The sequence below is a fragment of the Pyrgilauda ruficollis genome, unplaced genomic scaffold (genome assembly GCF_017590135.1).
Source record: "Pyrgilauda ruficollis isolate IOZ18807 unplaced genomic scaffold, ASM1759013v1 scaffold14, whole genome shotgun sequence".
Taxonomy (NCBI): Eukaryota; Metazoa; Chordata; class Aves; order Passeriformes; family Passeridae; genus Pyrgilauda; species Pyrgilauda ruficollis.
In genome coordinates, this window is record NW_024512543.1 from 4,609,015 (window position 1) to 4,633,839 (window position 24,825).

The following is a 24,825-nucleotide window of genomic DNA, read 5'->3' on the forward strand; positions in this document are numbered from 1 at the left end:
TTCTTTACTGAATTTTGGCAGCAAAATCAGGAATTTCAGAACAAGGTGCTAAAATGCAATGGAGTGTGGGAGGGGTCTGGGCGCAAGGGCATGCGGTGCTGCTCATCTGAGGCACTGGAATAAGGTTTCCTTGCTTACTAGTGCAATAGGGAACAAAGTGTGTTGCAGTTTTGGTTGGTTTATCAATTAATGGGCTGGTCCTGGTCCCAGTGAGTTGAGAAGCAAGGATTAATGCCTCGTAGCTTCTTCATGCAATTAGCAAAGACAATTATGAGAGATTCAGGGAGATTAAATGTTTTTCTTCCTTTACTTCTCTCTCTGTTCTGCATTTGTATGAAGTCATCTTCACTTTACACCTGGGGTTACTTTTTGTAGTTTCTGAGGGTGCCCATGGCCGTGGCATTTTGGCCCTTCCCCCAGGAGCACAAACCCACCAGCAGCATCTTATTGCTAACCTGAAGCCTGGGGGGTAAGGAAGGGATGTAAATGAGGGAAGAGAAAGCACTCCTTCCAGTCTCCCTCCAGCACTGTCAGGGGTGACACTGCAACCCAAACATGATCTCTCAGGGCATAGGGGAGATGCTTTGCCTCCCAGCTTAATGACTGAGTTAATAAATTCTCCAAACACGATGCCCTTCTGGGCACTTGATGCAGTTTCCTTTGAAATTTTCCAAATCACAAAGTACGATATTTTTGCTTTTTAAAGTCCAAAAGATCTTTATTACTTTATTGTGTTCCATAACCAAGAAAAAGAAAGTTATTTAGAACTTTTATGTGTCTCCTTCTTAGTCTAGTGAGGGAGCAGAGGAATATTACTGCTTGAGGGGGATTCCCACCCTCCCCTGCATCTTAAAGAAAGCTTGCCTTGTTTTAAGTGTTTTCCTTCTGCCCGTCTCCATAGAAAATATAAGGGATATGGGATCTGGTATTCATTATAAGCTCCCAACAGAGTAAGATCAATGCAACTTTAAATAAAGCAGCTGTGAGCCAGTATGTTATTTAGCTGCTGAAGTTAAAAACGTGCTTAACAAAAGCAGAGCATAATCATTTGGTGAGGGTCTTTATTCCCTCTTTCAGAAGCTTATGTGATACCGTCTTGTGGCTGGTGCTTCACAGCCACCCAAGGCAGATCTTGCCTGAATTTTCATGTGTACCTACCTGTCTACTAGAGTGTGGAGCCTAGATCATGAAGCACCCGGCTATTACATAGCCATGGCTACTTTTACCTTTGAAATTAGGGATGTCAGTTTAAGCATAAAACCACCATTTTCTTCCTTGAATGTGAAAAGGATTTGGTAAAGCAAAAAAAAAAAAACCTTAAAATCATCTTTTCTTTAAATAGGGAATGATTTTTTTTTTAATGCTCTTATTTTGTTTTTCTTCCTTTTTTGTTCTAGCTTTGGAAAAAAAAAAAAAAAACCCAAACAACAACAACCCAACCCAAAATGGGATTGAAGCCCCAGTGCAGCTGTCAGGAACACTTCAAGTTTCCTTGTTTATACAGTTTGGTCAGTGTGTTATACTTTGAGTGCAGAGCCCATCAGTATTTTGCCCAAGTCACTCCTCTTCCATGAAGCTGCCTGCCAGAGCCAGTGCTTTATGTCCATATTTCCATCTCAGTCAGACAGCAGAGCTAGGGTCATGGAGAGCATTTTTCACCAGACAGGGAGTTCATTTTCCTTCCTCTCAGCAGCACAGTCCAGAGCAGCATAGGATGATCAGGCCAGCCTTGTAACATGAAATCAGCCTAGCCTGAAGAAATGGCTTCTGAGCTTCCAGGAGATACCCTCCCAGCAACAGATGAGGAGGGGTGGGGGGCACCTGTGGGAGCAGCAACATATTTAAGCATCATGATATTTATAAATTTTATCAGCTGTCTTGCAGCTGAGTCTAAGACATGGGAAAAACAAAGCAAGGGTCACACAAGGCCAATGAAATTATCAGAGACTGGAAGGACTTACAAGAAAAGATGAAAAGGGATAAATATGTGTATCTCACCTATGCAGGACAGCTAAGGAGGGTTGTTACTACTATCCAAAAGGAACAGTCCCCAGGGAAGAAAAAGGAGCCTTTATCCTATTCCAAGGGCTTGTAACTCAATGTGACAGGAGAAATTCTGAAACATAAACATGGGTTAAACAGACAAAAAATAAAGTGAAGTGACTTCCCACAGAGAGCAGCAGCAGCCAAGGCTCTTGGCTTATCTCTGTGCTGGGGAGGGGACATATTTTCCTCTGGAAAGGCAGAAGGTGGTGGTGAGGAGACAGAGCAAGTAATGAAGAATGGACTGACCTGCCAGGCTCTTCGTGTTCCAGCTTTCTGCCTGTCCAGAATAGCCTGTGCCTGTTGCTTCCCCTCCTTGCCATTCAGTGCCTGAATTTGACAGTAGTCACAAGAGAACTTTTCTGCTTGTGTATATGCTGGGAACTGGCAAACTAGGGATGCTGGAGAGTCATGGAGCAGAATCAGACCCTTGGAAAAGCTGTTGTGGCATTACTTAATGTGCTGTGCAGCTCAGGGGGCTGCATGAGAGAAGCCATGGCTGTTTTAGAGCTGCAGAAATGGTGCCAAAGAGAAAAGAGATCTGCACAACCATGTATTTTGTTTTGGGCAGACACATATTCAGAACACTGTGGTGGCCAAACACTTTACTCTAGAGCAATAGGTGGAATATGTGCTTGAGTAACTGTGCTTTGCAGCCTGGCGTGCACTGCAGCTCACTGCACATCACTGTCAGGGCTCTGAGGTTAACTTGGCTCGAGCTGACCCTCATACAGACCTTTAAATCTACACAGGGAGTAGCATGGCTCAGACAAATCCCTATGCTTAAGAAATAAGAGCTGAACCACTAGGGAGGTGTTCCCCCGAGCCTTCCAGCTGCTGCCCCTGGGAGCTGTCCCACGTCACATCTATGGTTGCTGGTGCTGATCACTCCTTAATGCCTGCAGATGAGAGTGCTTTGTGGCACCAAACACCCCCTTGCTTATGAAGGGCTTCTTGCAGACAGAATCTGTGTCTGAGGATAACACAAGCCAAAATCTGCTTAATTGTCTCTTATATTTAGACAACCTTTCCAGCACTTGTGGCTGAAAGGGAAATTTTCAGAGAATTAATTGTCTTCTTGAGGGCTTGGCTGGCTGGCATTATGGGTTTGCAGAAGGATGAATTCCAGTGCCCTCACTAATTATTCTATCTCTGTGTTGTTGTATTTGTCACATAGATCATGGGATAGTTTAAAGCTCAAGAGCCTGATGTTACCTGGTGGCACAGTCCCCAGTAGGGAATAAGCACTTCAGAGATAAATTCCCTGGTGTGGATATGGTGAGATGTGGACCTCATTAGTACTCCTCTCACAGCAGAGCCCTGTCAAGTGGGAGGAGTGATAGTTCTGGTTCAAAAAACCCAAAATAATTCTTACAAGAGTATCCCTGAAAGCTGAGTTGGTAAAATGGAAGGAGAGAGAACAGCAAGAATGAGAATCTGGGAGCAGAAACCTCCAGAAACAGGCCTGTCACTGAACTGACTGTAGAATCAAATGACATCTACAGAAAGACCATGTATACATGAATCTTTAGGCAATATGAAAAGAAACGCCTCGGTATTGGTATGAGAACATTCAAAGGGTTATCATGCTTGTATATACACACACCTTTTCAAAGTAACTAAAGTGACATATAAATAAAATACAAGTTATGCATAATTCCTGGGTGGTTACAAAGGTACTGAAAATACAGTTTGCTTTCCAGCAACATCTGTCAGAAGGCTGAAGGAAGCATAATGTCATATATATATATATATATATATATATTCCAATCCTTTTCAGGAAAGGGAATGAAATCTTGTCATTTCAATGAGGATCAATTTCAATGAGGCAAGCTTTGGTCCCTTTCCCTGCACTTCAGGTCATCCCATTAACTTTTATTGGTTTTGTTCATTTCAGATTTTTCTTTTAATTTTTTCTTAGCATTTCATTTCTTCAGTTTCTTCTCTTGTCTCTTTATTTACCTTTCTGGCCTGCTTTTGGGATTTCAGTGGGAATAATTTGAGCAACTTTCGGTCCTTTTCACTGCACCTCTTTTCATCTCAGTACATTTGGTTGTAGTCATGCCATTTGCAAATTTTCTGGATTTTTTCAATTGCACTTGATTTGATCATATCTTCTTTCCAGTGTATTTGGTGTTCTTGGTTCTCTGATTTCAAGATTTCATTCCGTTTCCTGAAAGGTAGAATATACATTTTTGTGTAAGTTTTTTCCTTTTTTGTTTCTGTTTTAATATAGGTAATGTGATCTCTGTTTTAAACAGTCTCTTGTACTTACAGCCTATTGACACGTTTCCTGGACTGGGCAAGTATGTGGTAGAATGTTTTAATGTTGTTTTTCCTCAATTTAACTGTGTCCTAACAATAAGAAATAAACACAGCATTGATTGGGCTTGTATTGTCCTCCCCAGACTTGAACGGCATGTGAAAATGGGGTGAGATGAACAGAAGGAACTTACAGCATTCATAACATTCCAACCTTTCACAAAGGTTTGGCTTCTATTCATCAAATATAGCAGAAAACAATATATATTCCTCTTTGTGAATGGTGTGGCATTCTGTGATGAGGAAACTGAAGTTATTGTTAAATCTCACCTTACATTCTGCCATTCACTTCATAACTTGGCCCTTAAATATCACACCCTCTTTTCTTATCTTCAGGGTATTTGAAACTCTTCCAGCCTGATTCATCTCATGTTTTAACCCTGCATGCTCTAATCTGTTTAACAAATTATTAATGCAGGTATTGAATGATTCCATGCTCAGAAGAGATCCCTGATTCCCCAAAGGAATTGTCTCTAGGCTTGTCAAGGAGCTGTTTTGAGTGCAAACTCTGAAAAAATTGTACTTTCAGCTTACAATGAATTTTATTTTGGCATTTTCCTAGTTACTTAAAAATGGACGAAGAGATTTATTATGGTCAGGGTTAACACATCTCTATTTCCCCCCCTTGCCTGATAACTTAGTTATTGCAGTAAGGAGTGTTGTATTCATTTGAAATGTCTTGATCTTGACTGCCTGCCCTGTTGGCAGAAGCTGCTGACCAGCCTACTGAATGAAAGTGTGTAAAAATTGATGATTTAATCTTTTGTTCCATTGCCTTTCTGACCTTTGAAGTCTGCCAATCGAAAAATCACTGCACCACTAGGAAATTAGGCATTTGGTATTGTGCTAGAGATTTCTCAGAAATGGTTCATTAGTTACTTCACAGAGTTTAAGGATTAAAAGTGCTGTTTTCTTGAGAAAAGGTGAACTTTCTTCATCCTATTCTTCCCCTATTATGACCTATGTTCTTGATACTCTGTTTAAAGTGAGTACTGTGTCTCAATTAAGCAAAAGGTGAAGACAACATGCTCAGTGTTTGCAATCTGCCCTCTGCTGAAAACAAAAACTGTTGTCAGTGTTAGTCCCTAGGTCTCTGTACACAAAGAAGGTGGTTTGTCAAAACAAAGACACAATATGATTTAAGCTGCTTGGAAATGTAATGGCAGACCATGGCAGCTGTTTGGGGGGTAGCTCTAACCTGAAGTTAAATCAGAAAGGGGCTTACATGGCTTTCAGAAAAGGGCCAGACAAGGAAGGACACATGAACCTGCAGATGATCTCCTGTTACCCTCGGAAGGTTTATAAATAGCTTTGACCCCATAAGGTGTTTTTGCAGCAGTCTGCAGCTTGCTCTCACAGTGTTCTGAGATTTCCTCACGTGTTTGCATTCAGCGTCTAAAAGTAAACACACTGAGCTGGGGTAAGCGTGTTCTGATCATTCAAATATTAACCCAAGATAAAAAACATCCTTTCCACTTTGTACCTGTAATCTTCATGCTGGACCAGGTTCCAGCTGCCCATCTGCAGCTGGCATAAATTTGCATAAAAGCTAAACTAAACCTTGTTGCATTTACAGATAATGTAAAAATGTGATGGTGCACAAGACCTTGTCATTATTAAATTTCTACTGGGATATGATCTGATGTGATGGTGCACTACTCTGTTGTCCATCTGCCTTGACTGCTTCACACAGTGGCAGACTGCAGAGACACTGACAGTGCCTGCTCCATGTCCAGAAGAGGGGATGGTCAGCTCCTGCCTCTGCTCCTTTCTCCTGAGCCACAGCCATGGAAGACACATACTCACCTGAGCTAAAAGGTAAAGTCTGCAACTTCACTGTTGAGCTACAGATCCCCCTGTACCTAAGGTACCTTCAGGACTAGCTTAATACTGCTGCTGAGCTATAATTAATGGGATGTTAATTATTACATTTGGCTAGAAAAGATGAGTGTGAGGAGCTGTTATCCAGGGCGTTCTGGCAGGAGGCAGCTGCGACAAGGCAGGTTAGGCTGTGAGGGTCTGTCTGGACTGTGGAAGAGCAGCCCTCAGTCAGGCTCCCTAACTCTACTGACTGCTCAGTCACACAGCCCCAGGGCAGCACGTTTCACCCTGAATTACAGTCTGCAACAAAAAAGGATTCTATTTGCTAAATATACTTCTGGGTGGTGGGCAAGGGCTCTCAGCCTAACACTAAGATATAAGAAATCTATATTTTTAGATTTGAGCAATTTGAAAAGCTTAGCTTTTCCACAAAGTGGGAAAACAGAAAAAAACCTGTGAAAAACTCATTTCTGAATGTGTTATTCTGTTATTTTTTGTCAATTTCCATTTTCTTTCTCCAAATATTTTGAAGAAAAGCAATTGGTGCTCAATGATTAAATTCTCTATTCAGTGTTTGCCACCTACTTGAGACTTTTATAAAGCTGTTTTTGAACCTCATTGCTGCTACTTCTAAGAGAGCTACACTTATGTAGCAGTAACAGAAAGATGTTAGTTTAGTTAGTCATGGAGCTTTGGAAAAAACAGAACAGAGAATGCAAAGGTAACTAAGAGTACAGGAAAGGACAAAACGAAGAACAGTAGAGGAGATTAACACAGATAACCTAGTGGAAGAAGTAACAAATATATTCACCAGTAGCAGGAGAGGATGCCAGCTACATTTCAGCTTTCATTCAAGAAGTCTTGTAGAACTGGGCAAAGTGCTGAGTCTCTGGCTACATGGCTTACAGAGCAGCTTCAGTGTGGATCTGTGGAACAGCAGGTTTTGTGGAGGGTCTTCAGCAGCGCTAGGCAGTCTCTGAACTGGAGTCTCTTTTTTCCCTCTCTCGTTCCTTTTTTCCGTTTCCTTCTCCTCCCTGGTTTAAAACTGTCTGTAGGGTGAGGCCATATAAACTTCTTGGATCCAGAGCATCCTGCAGCAAGTTACACTAGAGGTCTACTATCAGTTGGTGAAGAACCACCTCTTTTTGCACCTTTTGACTCGGACTCCATTAGTTTCAGTTGATTAGTTTTTTAAATTACTTTTTTTAATTTGGAGGAGACAGCAAAGAGTTATTCCTTATCAACTGTTTTCCACAAGCAGACATTAATGGTATCTAGCTGAGACTTTGTTTCAACTTTCATTTCATCTTCTGCTGCCTCATGACCTTCTCACTTCCAAATAGTAACTGTATTTACTTAGCTACCTTGATTAATAAAATGCAAGGATTTCAGCCAGCTTGTGCGGCTCTCAACAACCAGGACGGCAGGAATGTGGACACTACTGGGCTACCCACCAGCAATAATATTAACAAGTCCTAGGTGGTCTTCAGACAACTCAAGCCAAAGGGTGAAACAGTACTGCCTGTTTACATAAAACTTGGAGAAACTGGGTAGGAAACAAATGTGCTTGTTCATGACCCTCACATGAGAAATCCATGAGAATAGAAGAGTGTGTGACCAAAATTTTGCTGGTAACACAGGAATGTCCTAAAGAGGGATTGTTGTCTCCTGAATCTTCTCCTGACTTTTGATGCTTTTCCTCCAGTGTTCCGATGCAGGGAGATTTCTGCTTGGCATTACAAGGACAAGGCTTTTTAAGCTGCAGTTTTGCACTGCTAAATTGAGCAGCTCTTCCTTAAAGGGGCACTCCTGCCCCTTCCTCTCTTCTCTATTCAGTGCTAACCCTCGTTTTTAGCCCACTACAAGCTGATTTTCATGGAGTTAAACCTTCAGAAGTCTGCTTGCTGCCTTTTCCAGCAGTACCTTTTGCTGGTTTAGCTCTGTGTACCAGCTCACTCTGCAGACAGGAGAGTCCTGGTGTTGACAGGAACAGAACTGCCTGTTCCCACGGCACCTGTTAAAGCTCTGTAACTCACTATGAAATTAGCACTCTTACATTGAGATGTGCCATCTAACATTTATCTTCTCCAGCAGGCAAAGGTTATTATCCACAGGGATAATCCCAGCATTGTCTTTCCTTGCTCAAAGGAAAGTCCTCAAGTCCTCCCTGTACTGCAGATTTTCCTGTCTGTGCATCATCCTGGCTCTTCTGTCAGACGCTGCGTCTGCGCAGGACAGACGTGCATCTTTGGAACCCAAGAGAGAAGCAAGTGATGCTGACAGTGCCCTTGCCAAACCTCTAGCTGCACGGTAACCTTTCCCATCACTGCATTCAGCAGAAATAACTTTCCCATTTTTGGTACTCTGCATGCTGTTGCAGTTTGAGGAGTGACTATGGGGGCAGTCATGTAAAGCTGTGATGTCAGCACCATCACGTGCTGTATTGTTCCTGGGAAATAGATGTCGGTGACTAAGCATGAAAAAGAGAAATTCATCCCACAGAGGTCATTAATAACAGACCCTGGGTGTAACAAAGATGGTCCACAAAGGGAGGGGGTAGGGGCTGGGACTCAGGGCAGCATGGGACTTCAGGTGACAAGTCAGGAAAATGCTATTAGAAGGATCATACTGTAATTATCAAAATGCATCAAAAGAGGCAGCCTGCTGCAGCTGTACCTGCTGGCTTTTTGTGTAAAGTCAACTGATCCAGCAGTGCACAGATGTGGTAAGGAGGGTCACAGAGCTGCATCCTCTGTGTGCACTGGAAAACTAGCAGGTGTATCTTCAACTTCCAGGTGTCTTCATTTCAAATATGCCTTGGGACAATCTCTTGCCTTTACTGCAACCACCTAGAAGCCAAGCTGTGATAAATTCTGCAGTTACGTAAAATGGAGACAAAGCTCAGCTCTCTCCCTTGTCATTACACATTTGATTCCAAATGAGGATGTAAGCAGATCAGGATCTCATATATTTTCCTCCCCTCATTCTTTGTTCATCAGGAGCCAGAAACGCCGGACGCAAGCCCTTGCCCGCACACAGGTTTTAGCCTGTTGTGTACTGGATGGGTAAGAGCCCACGGCTGTGTTTCACCCCTGAGCGCAGCTCTCCGGCCTAGGCCCCCGCGGCCCGCCTTGTTTACCCCGCTGCCGCCCCAACATGGCTGCCGCAGCAGGGGCGCCGCCGCCGCCCCCCCGCGCTGACCTGGATTCCCCGGGGAGGGGCGTGGCCGCCGCCTCCGCCAATCGCCGCGCGGGGCCGCCTCCATTTCGCGCTGCAGCGCCGCTGTTGCGCAGCAGTCGGAGCCGTCTGTCGCTTGGGGAGGACGTATCCGCCCGACCGATCCGCCGATCGTCCGCCGCGCCGCACCGCGCGACCGTCCGGCTCGGCCTGCACCGAGACCCACAGCCCAGGTTCGTAAAAGTTCCGGGGGCTTCCCCGCAGAGCGGAGCGCGGGGGAAGCGGAGCGGGTGCGGTGCGGTGCGCTTCTGCTGTGTGCGCGGCCGGCCCGCGGACCTCCGGCCGGCGTTGTCGCCGGTCCGTTCCGCTCGGTGCGCGCCGCGGCAGGGTCGCTGCCGGAGGCGGGTGCGGCACGGCCGCCATTTTGTGGCAGAGCGATGGCGTTTGCTTTTCTTCTTCGGCTGGGGGGCGGGGCTAACGGGGAGGGGCAGCAGCTGGGCGGGGCCGGAGGCCGGGCGCCGGGCTCCTATTGGGGGAAGGTGAGGCGGTGTCCGCCCGCCGCCTTGCCATTGGCTGTTGGCGAGGGCGGGGCCGGCTGGCGCAGTGCGGTGCTGAGTCACCGGGAGGGCCTGACGCGCCTGTCCCCGCAGCAGGGCCGCGCACTCACAGCCATGAGCGGCTGCCGCGTCTTCATCGGGAGGCTGAACCCGGCCGCCAGGGAGAAGGATGTGGAGAGGTTCTTCAAGGGGTATGGTCGTATCCGAGACATCGACCTCAAGAGGGGCTTCGGCTTCGTGGTGAGTGCGCCCCCTCTCCCTTCCCCATCCCCTTAGTGCTCACTCGCCTTTGAGGTTTATGAAGCTGCTTCGAAAGAAAATCATTAATGAGCCCATCAAGGCACACCACGTGTGTGCATCTGCTCATTGAAATGTAATTGCTGGGTTTTGTTGTCTTGGTTCTGCAGGAGTTTGAGGATCCGAGAGATGCAGACGATGCTGTTTATGAATTGGATGGGAAAGAACTTTGCAGTGAAAGGTGAGGTATCTTATTTCATGGTTATACAACCTTGGGGATCTAAAATAAAAATCCATTTCAGTTTGTATTGTGTTATCAGTACTGGTCGAACTGTTTTGTTATTCATTGGTTTGTCTTTGTCCTGAGAATTACAACTGTGTACAAAAGAAGAAATATGTAAAAACACGTGTTTTGTTGTGTGTTTCTCTTCACAGGGTGACGATTGAGCATGCCAGAGCACGCTCGAGGGGCAGAGGCAGAGGGAGGTACTCTGACCGATTCAGTAGCCGCCGCCCGCGCAGTGACAGGAGGTACGTGCAGCTTTGAGCCAGTGCAATTTAAAAAAACAATGCCTTGGGCTCGTTTCAGAGAAGGTGAGCTGCAATGAGCTGTTAAAAGGTGTTATTTGCCTTTTAAGTCGTTTGATGTGGCAGCAGGATAGTGAAGATTACAGAACTTCTCAGATATGCCTGTCATCATCACGTTCCATTCCCTCCCTTATGTACTTAACGCCTGCCCTAGATTGCTCGGGCTTTTACATAGCTTAGGTCATAGTGCTAATGACGGTATGCTGATAGCAGCTCTTGGTACAGCCCTCGTTAATACTAACATGGTTATATTGCATTTACTGATAGAAGTCTGAATTGTTTGTTTCAAAACAGAAACGCCCCACCTCTAAGAACAGAAAATCGCCTCATAGTGGAAAATTTGTCTTCCCGTGTCAGCTGGCAGGTTTGTTGAAACATGATTAACTATTTTGACTTCATTTAATGGGTATGTAATGTAATGTAATTATTTTGTAAAATAATTAATTAAATTAAAATTTAGTTTATTAAAATGTTTATGTAATTAATTGATTTTTAGTAACATAACTTAAATATTTTGAATGAAAGCTAGTTAACGTTAATTCATAATAATAATAAACTTATATGTTTGAGGATATATATTTATTTTTTTTCTTGTTTTTAAAATCCATTTTAACCACATATTAAACCCTTTATTTGCCAGCCTATCTGTGTCGTTGGCCTTATGACGAGGAGTGCCTGTGGGTTATCCTAATCGTTCTGTCTTGGTCACTCTTGGTCGGGCCTGGTTGACTTTCCAGTCAGCTCCTACAATGTCACTTGGCCACCTCTAGATCTGTGTTTGCCGGTCTAGACGTAATCGATGCACTCCTTAAAGTGCCACATTGCAGCGGTCCCAGAGCGTTAACGAGATCTGATTCCTAAGTTGAGAGCTGTTCTTCCTGTAACGCTTCCGAATAACGAGGTCCTGGTCGAAAAGAGTTGAAAGATTGGAAATTAGGTGGTCGTTGGAATCCTGATCGCAGTAAAGTGGTCCTTGGTGACATGAAGCATAGAGAATGGATCCATCCATAGTCTCCTGATAGGGAGGGCAGTGCGATTAATGGCTTCCATCGACTGGGTAGTGTTCGGCAAGTGGGTGGCGAAGAGCCAGTCGGGCATATGTCATGACGGTATCTCCGGTCGCTTAATGCAGTTTGCTGCTTGGCTAGCCTAGGGAAATGTTTATAAAGGTAAAGTAAACTATATTTTTAATGACATATGGGGCACAAAATAATTGGTGTTATGTAAATGTAATTTTGTATTCATATAAGACTCGTAATGTAAATGGAGACTGAAATAGTCCAAAAATATATGGGTAGTATTTCAAAGTCAATTCAGTAGATATAAAAATGTGCTTTTTATTTCTTTTTTTCTCTCTCTTTCTTTCTCTTTGTTATTTAATCTATAAAATCATTTTAGACTAATATTTACCTTAATATTAAGACCCTTTATTAGCATTTTGCTTAAAGCAATATGCTTTTCTCATTTATTTCGTGCCCTGATACAGACCGTGATACAGATAATGCAATTTGATTACAAGTGTGGCAGTTGCCATGTTTGTGATTTATCTAACAACTTCTCTTTCAGTAGTCATAAGTTTCTTTTGTTTGCTTTAAACTACTTTTGTATAAGTAAATGTTAATTTCACTTCTTTGCATAACAAAAATGGTCTTGTGTTAGGATCTCAAAGACTTCATGAGGCAAGCCGGGGAAGTAACCTTTGCAGATGCACACAGACCTAAGTTAAATGAAGGGTAAGCCCATCAAGTGATCTCTTGAAAACTGTAGAGTAATCTGTATATGTAATATTTGGGGAGTGGACCTGGCTGCTTTCAGTGTCAGCAGCTGTTCATGGCTTAATTTAGCTACCCTTTGAAAATGCATGTGGGAAATGCTTGGGGTGGGGAGTTTTTCATGCTTCAGTCGTGACAAGGGATAATTACACTGAGCAGTTTAGGTTTTGGGGTTTTATTTGGTTGGTTTTTTCCCTGTGTAAGTTCTGCTTGTATTGGTAACTACGACTTGTAATAGTGGGCTTTGTTCGGTTTTTTTTCCTTCCTATAGGGTGGTTGAATTTGCCTCTTACAGTGATTTAAAGAATGCTATCGAAAAGCTTTCTGGTAAAGAAATTAATGGAAGGAAAATCAAACTAATTGAAGGCAGCAAAAGGCACAGGTACGGATTTCTACTCTATTAATAGTGCTTAAACGTTTCCTGAGAACCTTTGAAGTCAGCGACCAGGCAGCCGAGCTGGAGGGCTGTTCCTTGCCTGGTTACGGCCGTGCGGTTCCGTAGCTGGCCCTGACCGGCGCTCCTCTTGGCTCCTCAGTAGGTCCAGGAGCAGGTCGCGGTCACGCAGCAGGAGCTCCTCCGGGTCCCGCAGCCGCTCGCGTTCCCGCAGCCGCAAGTCCTACAGCAGGTCCCGGAGCAGGAGCCGGAGCAAGTCGCGGTCAGTTAGCAGATCTCCACTGCCAAACAAGAGCCAGAAACGTGCTTCTTCCAGCAGATCCAAATCTCCGTCATCCGTAGACCGGCAGAGGTCTAGATCAAGGTCCAGATCTGTTGACAGTGGCAACTGAACTATAACTAACTTGCCCTGGGGGCCCTTTTTTAAACCATACTTGCTAAAACTTGTGGTAAGTATGTGACTTTCTGTGGGAAAGGGTTTGGATGGGGAGAGGGGAGGGAAGGGGGAACTTTGTAGATGTGGACCATGGTGGGAAGGGTTATTGACTAATTGTATTAAATGTTTTTGATAACCCTTTTCTTGCTCACATTTTTTGTGAATGTCTGAAGTGTATAGTTTGTGTATATTGGCAGAGCTCTTTATAACTAAAGAAGACAAATTTTTTTGTACTCTAAAGTCATCTGAACACTTAATTCTCAGTATACTCAACTGTGAATAGCAGCTAAAAACATTAATGTCTCTGAGTAATAGTTTTAGACGTCTAAGAGAGCTCTATATGTGCTGTACATAAAGCTTTATTTCAGAGGGTATTTTTTTGTGCTTTTGAGACATTGTTTCAGCTATAGGTCAGCAGATGAAGTGCTGGTCAGTACTGGTAATAAAACTTTATTTTAAAATATTTTCATTTAATGACTTGCACTACACTAAGAAAACGCCCATTTCACTGCCCTGTGGTAATAATATTCTATAAAGCACTCTTATTTCTTGATACCTAAGAATAAAATAGTTCAAATAAAGTATAAAGAAACACTTCTGCCTCTACTTTGTTTCTTGGTGTTAATATTAAGTGGTTGTGACTGTGAACATTTTAAAACTTAGAATGGTTGTTAAAGATGGAGTTGTGCCCAAGTAATAACTGTTTTGGGCAGGGGTGAGAATTAGAATCCTTCTAAATACATTGTGTGATGTCCTTGGCTGTGTCTGTGTTCTGAAATAAGAACATGGATAATCAGGCTGTCACAGTTCATAGCAAAAAGTGGAGTGGATGAGTCATTGAGCTTTTAATGACTTGGGATAATAAGTGTGGAGTGATAAAGACAGATGTAGACAGCATTCTTTATTAGTATTTGTGCATGTTCGTATGAGAACACTGAGGTGTAGATAAACCATTTTTGTGAGGATTAGCCCTCATTCTGAGGGAAGAGAGATTTTTTAAGTTGGTGGGTGGGGGTAATGCAGCAGTACTGCCATGAGGTTCTGTGTTTTAGTGTTTGTGCCTTCCAGTGGCAGCAGTCCTCTGCAGTCCCTGTATTTCTCAAGCCCTCACAAGAACTTAGGAATTAAATTTTTAAAATAATGTGTTTTCTTATAAAGAGGTTTACAAAGCTATTCTAGTAATCTGTAGGAACCTTTAAAAAGGCTAGGCTCAGATTTGGATAGCTTGTAGGCAGTGCATGGTGGTTCCTCTAGGAGCAAGGTCTGGCCTTGTGGGAGGTTGGGCGTTTGGCCTTTGCAACCCTGCTGCCCTTTCTCCCCGCTGCTGCAGAGTTCTCTGGTGCCAAGCTGAGGAAGGAGGAGGAGCTCTTGTACTGCATGGGTCTGTCTGTTGGGGTGTCAGTGTGTTGGGCTGCCAGGCACTCCTGAGAGCAGGCCTGAGAGGGAGTAGGATCCACAGTTAAATGGGTTGTTACCAGTCAGCTTTGGGGAATGGGAGGCTTCATTCTCAGAGCCTTTGTGGTCGTGATGCTGGATCACCACAAGAGGTGTGTAGCAAGAGGGCTCTAACTTGCAGGGGTCGAACAGCATTCGCACTCATCAGGATGGAAGGTCAGCTGTGTAGAGATCTTGAGTCAGTTGATCTACTAACTTAGGTGATGATGGGCATCTGTGTCCAAGTGGGACTTGGCTTCAGCTGGAGCCCAGGTGGCTGAAGGCACTTGATGTGATGAAAGGGATCACAGACTTCTTTGAGGCTAAATGTGAGTATTATCTGCTCTATAAATAGTTGTTCTGAATTGTGTTTCTAGACTGCACCACTTAAGTGCCGTGCAAGCAGCACGAGCAGCTCCTCCATTTTCCCTGGGGAGCTGGCTGTTGTATGAGCTTTCTGTTAAACTCCCAGGCTTTGCAGTATGGAGGCTTATGTTGATTTCTGGCATAAGAAATTACAACTGTTTATATAAAGTAGGTTTTTGGTACAAACCAGTTTATTCTTAATTAAGATGAACTACTTTGGGTTACAAGGCATAGTCTGGACATTGGAGATGTTGATGCCAGTCTTTCCTGGTACTGTGTGTGTAGTGTGACCATACTTAGGTGGTGTCTAGAACAGTTATGGTGCTGAGTTCTCTGACCACTACAAAAGAAGGCACATTTAAGGTTCATCTGGTGTTGGAGGTACAGCTTGCTGGGCCCAAACTCAGCATACAAAGGCAGTTTGTGTAGCCATGATCACGGTTTGTGTGGCCTCTGCTCTGGGGGATCGGTGGTACCTGTTGGACGATGGGAGAAACCAACAGCCCGTGGGCTGCTTGGCTGTGCATTTGATCTCACTGGCTTCTGCATGGAGAAACTCACAGCTCATTCTGGGCCTGTTAGAGAAATTACATTAATGTCAGGATCTGCTTCCATACAGTTACAGGTAAGTGAAATTAAGAAAGGGAACTGATGTAGGCAGTGATTTTCTTACAGGTAAAATGGGGACAGTCACTTGGCATGTTTTTCAGCTGTCCCAAGGGGTTGTCACAATGACTTTGAAGTCACTGAAAGTCTCCTCCTTTCTGAGCTGACAGAGCGAGGCTTAGTCTGGAGCAAGGTCTTTGGGGAATGGCAGCGTGGGTGCAGATGGCTCTGTGACCGCTGTGAAGTGTGCGTATCGGTAAGTTGACAGAACAGCCGGACACCTATGAGCTGGCTGCGGAAGGTAGAGCTTGGAGGCTTGTGAGAGCAGCTGCTGTAGAATCCATATATTGTTTTCCTGGTTTTCCACTGTTTGTGCAATGTCTTGACACTGATTTCATTTCTGGAGCACTAAATATGTCCACACCTGCACAGATAATTTTTGCTCCATCTGAAGAAAGAGAAAAATGTGAGAATAGGCAATTCTGAAGCCAGGTTAGGGAAAGATTGTGACAGCTACAACTGGAATTACTGGATCATTTAAAACAAGAGGAAGGAACTTGGGATTCCTGCTGAAAGACTGAAGCCAGTTTGTTTCCAGTCATTTATGACCCGGAGGCTGGAATACAACCTTTTTGTTATAGTCTTGCCAGCACCTGCATATCTGTTTCCAGTATCAACTGCTTTGCTCTGAACATACACCTAAGGGTCCAAATGAGTGTGTGTTGTGTCCCCCCTCCGCCCTCCAAAATTAAATTGTCCTCCAGTCTAGCTATGAGATGTGGTAAAGTGATCCTGAAGCAGCTCTGTAGCAGCTACTCTGCTGCATCTCTCTCAAGGAAGTGGAGAAAAGCTGGACTGGCAGCATCAGAGGGGTGGAGGATCTCTTCAGCCATCTGTGCAGTCAGCTGAGCTTGGAATTAGGAACCTGCTGGAGTTGGAGAAGAGTCTATTCCACATCTGTACCAATATTGTATATATTTTAAAATGAAGTTTCAATCTCTTTATGTACTTTTCTAGCAAAAGACCCAAATGTTTTGTTCCTTTGGCTGCAGTATTTGGCAGTTCTGTCCTCTCAGGGAATCACTTAACAGCTTGAAGCAAAGCTGGGATTCTTTGCATTAAAGAATATGTTATGTTTTTGTGTAGTTTTAGCCACACGCAAACACCTCTGTTCTTTGCATATGCTCAGTGCAAGTCATGACTTTCACAGGGTGTCCACTGTAGCTTAGAGCACCAGACTGTGAAAACCTGAGCATTGATAGTTTTGATAATATGCAGCTGTATGAAACATCCTGCTGATGCAAGAAGTCCATGGAATTTCTAAGGTCTTCAGTTACCTCTGAATTTTTGATTCTGATTTGAATTTAATGTGCTGGGTATGTAATCCCTAGTTAAAGAGCAACTGGATTCTGCCTTTATAAAGCAGCGATGCATCAGTAGTTACATTGTAAGCATGTATGGTTTAGCAAGGAAAGTGTAAGAAATGAAGGAGCAAAGCTGTACTTGCCATTGGCTTGCTTTATTCTGTCGTGGATCCGAAAGACCAGGATGAGCAGAAATCCTTCTCCAAGCTGGAACAGCAAGTAGAGTAGTGGGAAGAAGTACAGGGGGCCAATGATCTCTGGGGCAAAGGCGACCTTGAGGATAGCTGAGCCAAGCTGTACGTTCTGGCAGCCAGTTTCCATGCACACTGTCCGCCTGCACCTGAAGGAAAAAAAATAGATTACGACTTAAATTGCTTTCAAACAACTGAAACAGAGCCCTACCCACCTTGCTGGTGCACTTGCCTGTGGCTAAAAGCTGCTCTGTCAGCAATCCCTAGAAGTTTTTGCCTCCTGCTCCATTGGCAATGGGCAGAGACAGATCGTGTTACAAACGTGAACTTTGTTCATAATGGTATCAGAGGCCTTGTGTCTGGCTCTGGACTCTGCAGCTTCCTGCAGGGAAGTAAGGAGGGTGGTAGGAGTCCGAATTATGAAGGTATAAAATAGGACTAGGAGGATTCCTACCTGGTTTATGTAGCATGAGGAGAAAAGGAGGAGCAGGTTTTATATGTCAGGTTCTCATTCTAAATTCCTGGGGATGCAGCTGAGAATGCACTGACTGATTTGAGGTAGTAGTCAGCTGGGGAATAATTGTGTCACTTGGGGTTTGAGCTCTGTTAGTATTTCTCAGTTTTTTGGGTTTGGGTTTTTTTTTTTGGTGCTAATAATTTCTCCCCCCCCGCTTCATTACCAAGGGCAGAGGGTGGTAATATGTTTAGCAGGTCACTAGTGACCTTAAGCCAAAACCATCCATCCATCCACTTGTTCAGTAAACTTTCCATGGTGATCAGGTGCCTGTGCCAGAAACACCTGCTTAGCTATTCCTCTCCTCTCAGTTAAACCATGCAGAGGTTAAAGTAATTTCTCTTTCCACTCAAGCTGTGGGAGTCACTGGCTTGGGACCAGCTTGTACTGTGTCTGGTTGTATTTCTAGATCCTATTTTGGGTGAATGGGGTCAGTGTTCTACAGAAGTATATTCCTAAAATTCATGTTTTCACCATTGCTCCGCAAAGCAGAGCTGCCAAACCTCTCTGTTCCTGATGAGAGAGAGGGGAGGGAGGTGTGGAAGAGCCATACCGGTCATCAAGCTTGAAGGCTGCAGAGACAGCGTAGCCCAGCAGGAATCCAGTGAGCGGCATTAAGGCAGAAGTTCCCAGGAGAGGTGGTGAGAAGACAACCATGATACAGCTTCCCATATTGGCCACAGACAGAACAATTATAACAGCAGATGACAGTAGAAGCATAACCATCCCTGCCTAAAAGAAAAGCGATTGAGGTGTGGACAAGAGAGAAATCCCCAGCAAAATTTGCCTCAGCTGTTAGAAGCAGCTGTACCCAGTTCTTTGTCCATCATGTGAAGTACACAGGAGGCATAGGTGCCTTTCATGGACATAAATGTTATCAGTAATCAACAAGAGACCATCCTGGGCTAGTACTGAGAGAGACCTTAAATAACCAAATACCTTTCTAGTCTATGTGCAAAATGACTGCTCTTGCTGCACAAGCTGCTTGTTTCTCAGGCATTGCTACTTGTCTCTGTCCAGGTCCCTTTGTGGCTCTAGTCTACCCCAAGCAGGTGCTGAGGAAACCACTTTACTCACAGCTAGAGCCTAGTGGAGTTCTTGAGTTAGACAATGGTGTATCTGGTTGTCTGGATTTCTGTTTTACTATTTAAATGCCTGATGTATAAAGGAGGCAGGGGCATGATTCCAGGCATAAGTGGGCACTTGGTGAAACAGTGGCCTCTGTTGGATAGGTATCTCAATGATTTAAGCAGGAATTTTGTGATTTGATTTTTGCCTTGTGCTAGACCTCTGAGAACAGACCTCTGGGGTGATTTTAATTTGTTTTGGGATAGTTATTGTTGTTTGGTTGATTTTTATCTGAGTTCTGCTTTGGTAGCAGCAGTAGTTTGGGGCAGTGCCTATGAGGTTCTTTAGTGCTGATGTAGCAAAAAATTTCCAAAGTTAAAACTGAAGCAAAAGGAGAGCAATGTAGGAAGTTGGCTATAAAATCTCTGCCTGGAAAAGATGGAGGACTTTTCCTTGGGCAAATATTTTAACCATTACAGTGGTAAAGCAGATGTCTTGAGCTCTAGGCTCAACCCTTTCATTGATTTGTGGCATGTCTTAGAGAAGTTAATATGTCTGTGATTCTATTTTTGAAAACTTCCTCAAGGCCCTTGATTGAAAGGCAGCTAGCACAGGATACTTCTTACCTTGGTGATAAGGCCAGTGTACTGTGGTTTCTTCTCATTCAAGATGATGCCGATGGCACAGGGGATTAGCATGAGCACCAGGGAGGTGATTATTCCTTTGTAAGGTACCTTGCCCTCCAAATCACCCTCATACAGTCCTCCCGAGTAAAGGTACAGAAGCAGTGGCATTAATCCAGTTGCCAGGACCATGGAGCATGCTGTCATTACAACACTGAGAAGAAGAAAGGATCCCTCAGTAGAAGAGCAACACTTTTTTAAAAAATGGAGTATGCTAATCTGATTACTTCCCTGGACAGATGATTTTAATAGAAGACTTTACCTTGCTTTTTCCCAACTTGTCTCTAAGATCTCCCCAACATCACTGTCAGATTGTAGAAGGATGTGATATGAATGGAGAAGGGAGAAGATGACTGAAGTTTCTTACATGGCTGAGAACATGTACACACATACCCATGACAAGGGTACAGTTCACATTTTAGAAATTCACAACTGAGAGAAAAAGTAATACTTTGTATTTTCCTGCTTGATCTTGTTTTATCACTAGGGTTTGCTGGAGAGCAGTGTTCTGCTAGTTCAATATCTCTCACTGATGCAGCCTCTTCAGGCAGCATGATCAGTTTACACAGAACTGCATATGTAGACACAGCATATATACATATGTATATATATATATGCTCTATGTACTGCTACGTGGAGATGAAAAAGTGTTCCTGCACCCATGTCATCAAGACCAGCACGCTAACGATTCAGAGAAAGGTACCCATTGTAAAACAGGGACAAATTAACTTACTGAGCACTATGGGTGCTTTACAAATGTTTTGGACTTAGTATTTCAGTCTTTGTCCAGCTTCTTGAGGCCTCCTAATGTTGATTAAATTATTTTCTGAATCAGCCATATAACTAGATTGGCCTGGACAATGAACAGGTACATAGCTTTCCTTACCTGAGGTTCATGTCCCCTCTCAGTGCCAGGCTAAAGATGTTGGAGAGGTTTCCCCCTGGGCAGCAGCCACAGATGAGGATGGCCAGGGATTCTGAGGTGCCCAGCTGGAAGAGCTTGCCCAATACGAATGCTGTCAAGGGCATGATACTGTACTGAGCCAATATGGCTATTGCCACACCTTTAGGTCTCCTGAGGTGAGCTGTGATCTTGGCTATCTCCATTGTACATCCCAGAGACAGCATGATGACAAGGAGGACAGTGATAAGGATTACATTCAGGGCTGTGTCCATAGCCTGCTGTCCAAATGCAAAGGGTGGTGCCAGACTGGTCAGGGAGGTGCTACTCTGCGTGCAACCTGGGCTCCAAAGTTCTGGGCTATCAAAAGCTCCCTTGGTCTTGTTCATGCTGCTGAGGGGTTTGGAGCTCCCTTCTTCTGTAAGTGAGGTGAGAGAAGGATTGATGCAGAAGTCCAAATAAAATTAAATTAATGGAAGCAAAACATGAGCTCTCTTTCAGGACACCAATCTTAGCCTTCAGCACCTGCTGAAACAGAAATCTGCATTTAGAGCAATCAGCTGTGAATCCCATTCATTCTGGAAATATCCTGTGCAGTTTGTGTATCTTCTGCTCTGGTCCTCCCCTTCTTCCAGCATCCACCCTCACAATGAGACAGCTGGTGAGAGCAAGAGGGAGACAGCTCAAGGTGGGTAGAGAAGACAGGTAAAGATTGCACTTCATACAAATGAAAATGAACCAGAGCTGCTCTCATTCACAAGACACGAGATACTGCTGAGGCCAATACTTGAAAACATGATGCATTAAAAACTTTGTTTTAATAAAATACATATTCTTCTGGCCATAAATAAAGCTTTTGATAGTGAGGTCTAGGAAGATATTACAACGTCGATGAGTAATTTCTCTTGTAAACTCTTAGGGGCCTTCATGTCTCTTTTCCTGATGTGCTGAATCTGACACTGTCTAGAAATTTTTTGGTTGCATATAGGAATTAATTCTCCAAGCCTTACCGACATTGAAAATATTATTCCCTTGGCACTGAGGGAAGGTTCTCCATGGTAGGTATCTCAACTGACCTCTGCAGTGCAAGGCTAGGCGCCATGGGCACAGCAGTGCTGCATTCAGGACCTGGGGTGTTCTGCATTGTGATCCAGCCAGGGCTGCAGACATCACGCAAACTCTCCAAGCAATGCCAAACAGGCAGCTGTTCCTCACCCAGACTGGTACCTGCCCTGTGCTTTCCGTGCAAGGCTGCACGGCGTGGCATGCACTCAGTCCTCTGGTGTTCCGGGAAGCAGGGCCTGGGCAGCTGGTGCTGGGGCAGGAAGAGGGACTGGTAAGGTGGTTGATCCTCCAGCTTCTGCAAGGGTGACTGCTGCTCATCCTGCCACTGCTCCCTGTCCCTGGCTGTAACAGGGGATGTGCTTCCCTGCACCTGCCACACCCTCAGGTGCCATAATTCCTGATCCCTCGGCAGATTTTGCCTTCATTTAAGGCATTTATTGCCTTCAGATTGACCTGAACCATCCCCTAGGTCAAGGGAGGCACTCTAGAAACAGCTGAGCATGTTAAACGAGAGCAAAATGCCTGCTGTTACCTTAGTGCCGGTGGATGTGGCTGTAGGAAGCTTTGGCAGATCACCCGCTGCTCCGTCCTTTCCTGGCTGGCCTTGGTGAGCGGCAGTACTCTTCAGTCCTCCTGCTTCAAGAAAATCCCCCTTGGTAAAATCCCATCCTCTGCTTGCAGGATATAAAGCCTGGGTCTAAAAGAGCCTCACAGAGAGGGAAGTTGCTGTTCTTTGGTAGTTGCACTAACAGGACTGGGGAAGGGATTTTAACTGGAGAGATTTGCTGCACTATGGCTGAGCTCTAATTCCTTTGCTGAAGGCTATTACGATGCTGCAGTAGCATGTCCATTGCTTCTATTCATCTGGGAGCTCAGCAGGCCCAGCCTCTTCAGCCCTATTGCTCTGGAAACATTGCTGGAGGCAGGCAGGAATGTCAGAGCTGTTCTCCGTGTTCCTCCGCACTTGCTCTTGCTTTGGTTGGGAACTTTGTTTTCCAGGCTGGCAGCCAGGCCGGAAAAGCACCAACAACAGCTCAGGAGGCCAGCACAGGCATCCCCATCGGGTGGGAAGGAGCAGTGCCTGTGGCTCTCAGTGGCACTGCACATCTATGCCCATGGCTTTTCCTAGACCTTTGTGAGCACCACACTGCCATTCCTGGGGACAAGGGGCCCTCCAGTAAGTCACAGGCGGTGCCTTGAGCCCCCGTGTCACTGTGGTGGCACAGTAGTGCCTTGGCTCGCTGCTGGGCTCTGGCTGAGCAGGCGGGGTGAGGAGGCCTGCAGCACTGTGTGCATTTTGATTTTCTGTAGGCACCTGCAAGACTACCAGGCACAAGCAAGGGCTGCCCAAGTAGCACATGGGCAAGAATTAAGATAAAGTGCAGGAGCAAAGCCCACAGCAATTCTTTAACTCTATCTCTCTCCTCAGGATTTTTTCCCCTGTGAATCCCCAGCTTTCCTAAATAAATGCTTGTTTTTCACCATGTTTGCCTTTCCACCGTATGCTGAATTTTGTAAGAAACACAGAAAGAGTCAAGCCAAACAACAAAGTGCTTATAAAGTGCTACTGCCTCAGCAGCACCTCCTCTTCCCCTAAACTCAGTGTAGCTCAGGTTTTTAAAATGACAGTGTTCCAGCATTGTGACAATGTTCTCACCCTTTTCAGGACTGTAGAAGAATGTTTAAATGACTCTAATAATTTTAAAAAATCCCTGCTAGTTGTTCGTTGTTCAAGCATTCCTAATGGTTCCTGGTAGTTAATGGAGGAAACATCACAGGGGCCAAGGAAGAGACTGGTTGAAGAAAGCAGAGTAAATTAGGATCATTATTTCACCGTCGTTCATGCTTGGACATTTACTTATTTGACGTGGGCACCAGAGCTGGGAGTTTGCATTTACGTGTGGCCAAGGAGCTGTATCTCAGCTATAAAGCTGCCGCTCCGCGCGGCAGGACCGGGGCGGTGGGATGGCTGAGGGAAGGCTGCAGGAAGCAGTGCGCTCCCACTGCGAGGGCGGCGGGACCTGGAGCCCGAGTGCCGGCCTTGCTTCAGGGGGGCCCCTGGGCAAGGCGCCTTCAGGGGAGCCCCTGGCAAAGCGCGCCTTTTCCTTCCTTTGGCCACTCCCTGGAAGGGCGCAGCTCCTGAAAGGTAAACTCCCAGGTGCCCTTACAGCCCTGTTCGCCTTTCAGTGCCAGCTGAGGGGAGCTGCAGCAGCCGGGCCCGGCGCAGCGCTGGCCCCGGCCTGGCCCCGGAGCCGCGGCGGGTCCTGCCCGGCCGGGGCCGCTGGAGGGCAGTGGTCGCATGCCCGGCGAGGAGAGCACACAGCCCAAAGAGTGCTGCCATCGCCTTTACGGGCTGAGACGCTCCAAACTCACAGGTACGGTCTAACGCAGCAGGCATCAAGCGATGCTTAGCAAGCCGGAGGCATTGAAGGAAGTGTTTAAAAAAAGAATAAGAAAGTGTATACGACTGTATTGCAGACTTGCTGTTGGAGCTCAAAATGAGCTCTGTTGTGGATTTTTTTTTTTTTTTAAGGAGTTAGTGCTTCATGCTTTCATAATGCAGCTTCATAAATTCATCTGATAAATATAAAATGGCTTATGTGCCTCTTTCAGTGGTGGGAGGCTGAAGTCCAATTTCTTAGTTTGCAGCTGAGATCATCATCTCTCCTGTGTTTTTGCAGAATTTAACATAACCTGAGCTCAGTCCAGTGGCTGCCCAAAGGCCCTGTTTCAGCAGATGTGCCTGGCAGGAGCAGCGGTGCTTGATTTATGTCAGATTTCACGCTGTTGGCCCACAATACAAGATGTATCTTTGACCTCTGGTGCCCACATTTTGCTCAGGTAAGAGTTGTGAAAACAGTGAGAACTGTACTGTTATGTGCTTGGCTAATCAGTTTGCTCATTTCTGTGTGATTTTGAGGCACTTTGCCCACCACAGCCCTGCCCACATACGGGCACTATGCTGGAGTGGGAATGGAACAAGGAGAGCTTCTGTAGAGACAATCATGGCTTGTCATGACTTGTTCCAGCTGTGGCTGAGGGCTTCGTCCCAGCTGGAGACCCAGGGTGGCCTCAGCACTGTCAGCCAGAGCATGCCCCAATTGGCCAGCAGTGAAAAAGAAGCTTGCTCTGATGCCTCTTCTCTGTCAGATTATTTTAAATTTGAGTTTGCTGGGCACATAGGCATTGTTTATACCCTGAGCAGTGTAGGAAACTCTGTAGAAAGAAATGCTGCTCCTGAGAGTGTGAGGTGCTTCAGTCATTTAGACCAACTTGAAATTGAGAG

General features: G+C 45.0%; 3 protein-coding genes and 1 long non-coding RNA gene across 16 annotated transcripts in view; 2 read left to right on the plus strand and 2 right to left on the minus strand.

The window, feature by feature from the left end:
- Positions 1-706: 706 nt before the first annotated feature.
- On the minus strand, positions 707-9,254 carry LOC121349417. Of its 2 annotated transcripts, XR_005954534.1 has the most exons (5): positions 8,863-9,254; positions 6,998-8,635; positions 4,006-4,216; positions 1,999-3,363; positions 707-1,821 (listed from the first exon to the last, which is right to left on the minus strand). It is a non-coding gene; the product is annotated as an uncharacterized LOC121349417 (long non-coding RNA). The 2 variants fall into 2 exon arrangements; XR_005954533.1 differs by having other exon boundaries at positions 1,999-2,116; positions 6,998-9,254.
- A 186-nt stretch (positions 9,255-9,440) lies between these two features.
- Positions 9,441-13,941, plus strand: SRSF5 (serine and arginine rich splicing factor 5). 3 transcript variants are annotated; one of them, XM_041459791.1, is made up of 8 exons: positions 9,441-9,596; positions 10,017-10,160; positions 10,328-10,398; positions 10,593-10,688; positions 11,040-11,109; positions 12,405-12,478; positions 12,789-12,899; positions 13,054-13,941. In XM_041459791.1, exons 2-8 carry the CDS (start codon positions 10,035-10,037, stop codon positions 13,301-13,303), a joined length of 798 nt encoding a protein of 265 aa, XP_041315725.1. In that variant the 5' UTR covers positions 9,441-9,596; positions 10,017-10,034; the 3' UTR covers positions 13,304-13,941. The 3 variants fall into 3 exon arrangements, with proteins under 3 accessions (XP_041315725.1, XP_041315726.1, XP_041315724.1); XM_041459792.1 differs by having other exon boundaries at positions 9,452-9,596; positions 10,014-10,160; positions 13,057-13,941; XM_041459790.1 differs by having other exon boundaries at positions 9,459-9,596; positions 10,014-10,160.
- Positions 13,942-14,095: 154 nt separating this feature from the next.
- Positions 14,096-24,825, plus strand: part of SMOC1 (SPARC related modular calcium binding 1) — a 170,647-nt gene continuing 159,917 nt past the window's right edge. For 4 of the 10 annotated variants that reach the window (XM_041459782.1, XM_041459784.1, XM_041459789.1 and 1 more), the window contains exons 1-3: positions 21,025-21,162; positions 23,727-23,914; positions 24,221-24,380. In XM_041459782.1, coding sequence (XP_041315716.1) covers positions 24,309-24,380 — 72 coding nt within the window. In that variant the 5' untranslated portion in view covers positions 21,025-21,162; positions 23,727-23,914; positions 24,221-24,308. The other 6 variants (XM_041459777.1, XM_041459776.1, XM_041459779.1 and 3 more) reach the window with 6 other exon arrangements.
- On the minus strand, positions 15,338-20,973 carry SLC10A1 (solute carrier family 10 member 1). The gene is made up of 4 exons (XM_041459793.1): positions 20,460-20,973; positions 19,517-19,727; positions 18,376-18,554; positions 15,338-17,457 (listed from the first exon to the last, which is right to left on the minus strand). Exons 1-4 carry the CDS (start codon positions 20,861-20,863, stop codon positions 17,187-17,189), a joined length of 1,065 nt encoding a protein of 354 aa, XP_041315727.1. The 5' UTR covers positions 20,864-20,973; the 3' UTR covers positions 15,338-17,186.

What these genes read in the sequence shown, in the direction of transcription:
- SRSF5 (XM_041459791.1), top strand. Translation starts at nt 10,035, where the DNA reads ATGAGCGGCTGCCGCGTCTTCATCGGGAGGCTGAACCCGGCCGCCAGG. An exon ending in AAAGAACTTTGCAGTGAAAG is followed by an intron (nt 10,399 to 10,592) that starts GTGAGGTATCTT and finishes TTCTCTTCACAG; the next exon opens with GGTGACGATTGAGCATGCCA. An exon ending in CGCCCGCGCAGTGACAGGAG is followed by an intron (nt 10,689 to 11,039) that starts GTACGTGCAGCT and finishes GTTTCAAAACAG; the next exon opens with AAACGCCCCACCTCTAAGAA.
- SLC10A1 (XM_041459793.1), bottom strand. Translation starts at nt 20,863, where the DNA reads ATGAACAAGACCAAGGGAGCTTTTGATAGCCCAGAACTTTGGAGCCCA. An exon ending in AGAGGGGACATGAACCTCAG is followed by an intron (nt 19,728 to 20,459) that starts GTAAGGAAAGCT and finishes TCTTCTTCTCAG; the next exon opens with TGTTGTAATGACAGCATGCT. An exon ending in ACACTGGCCTTATCACCAAG is followed by an intron (nt 18,555 to 19,516) that starts GTAAGAAGTATC and finishes CTTTTCTTTTAG; the next exon opens with GCAGGGATGGTTATGCTTCT.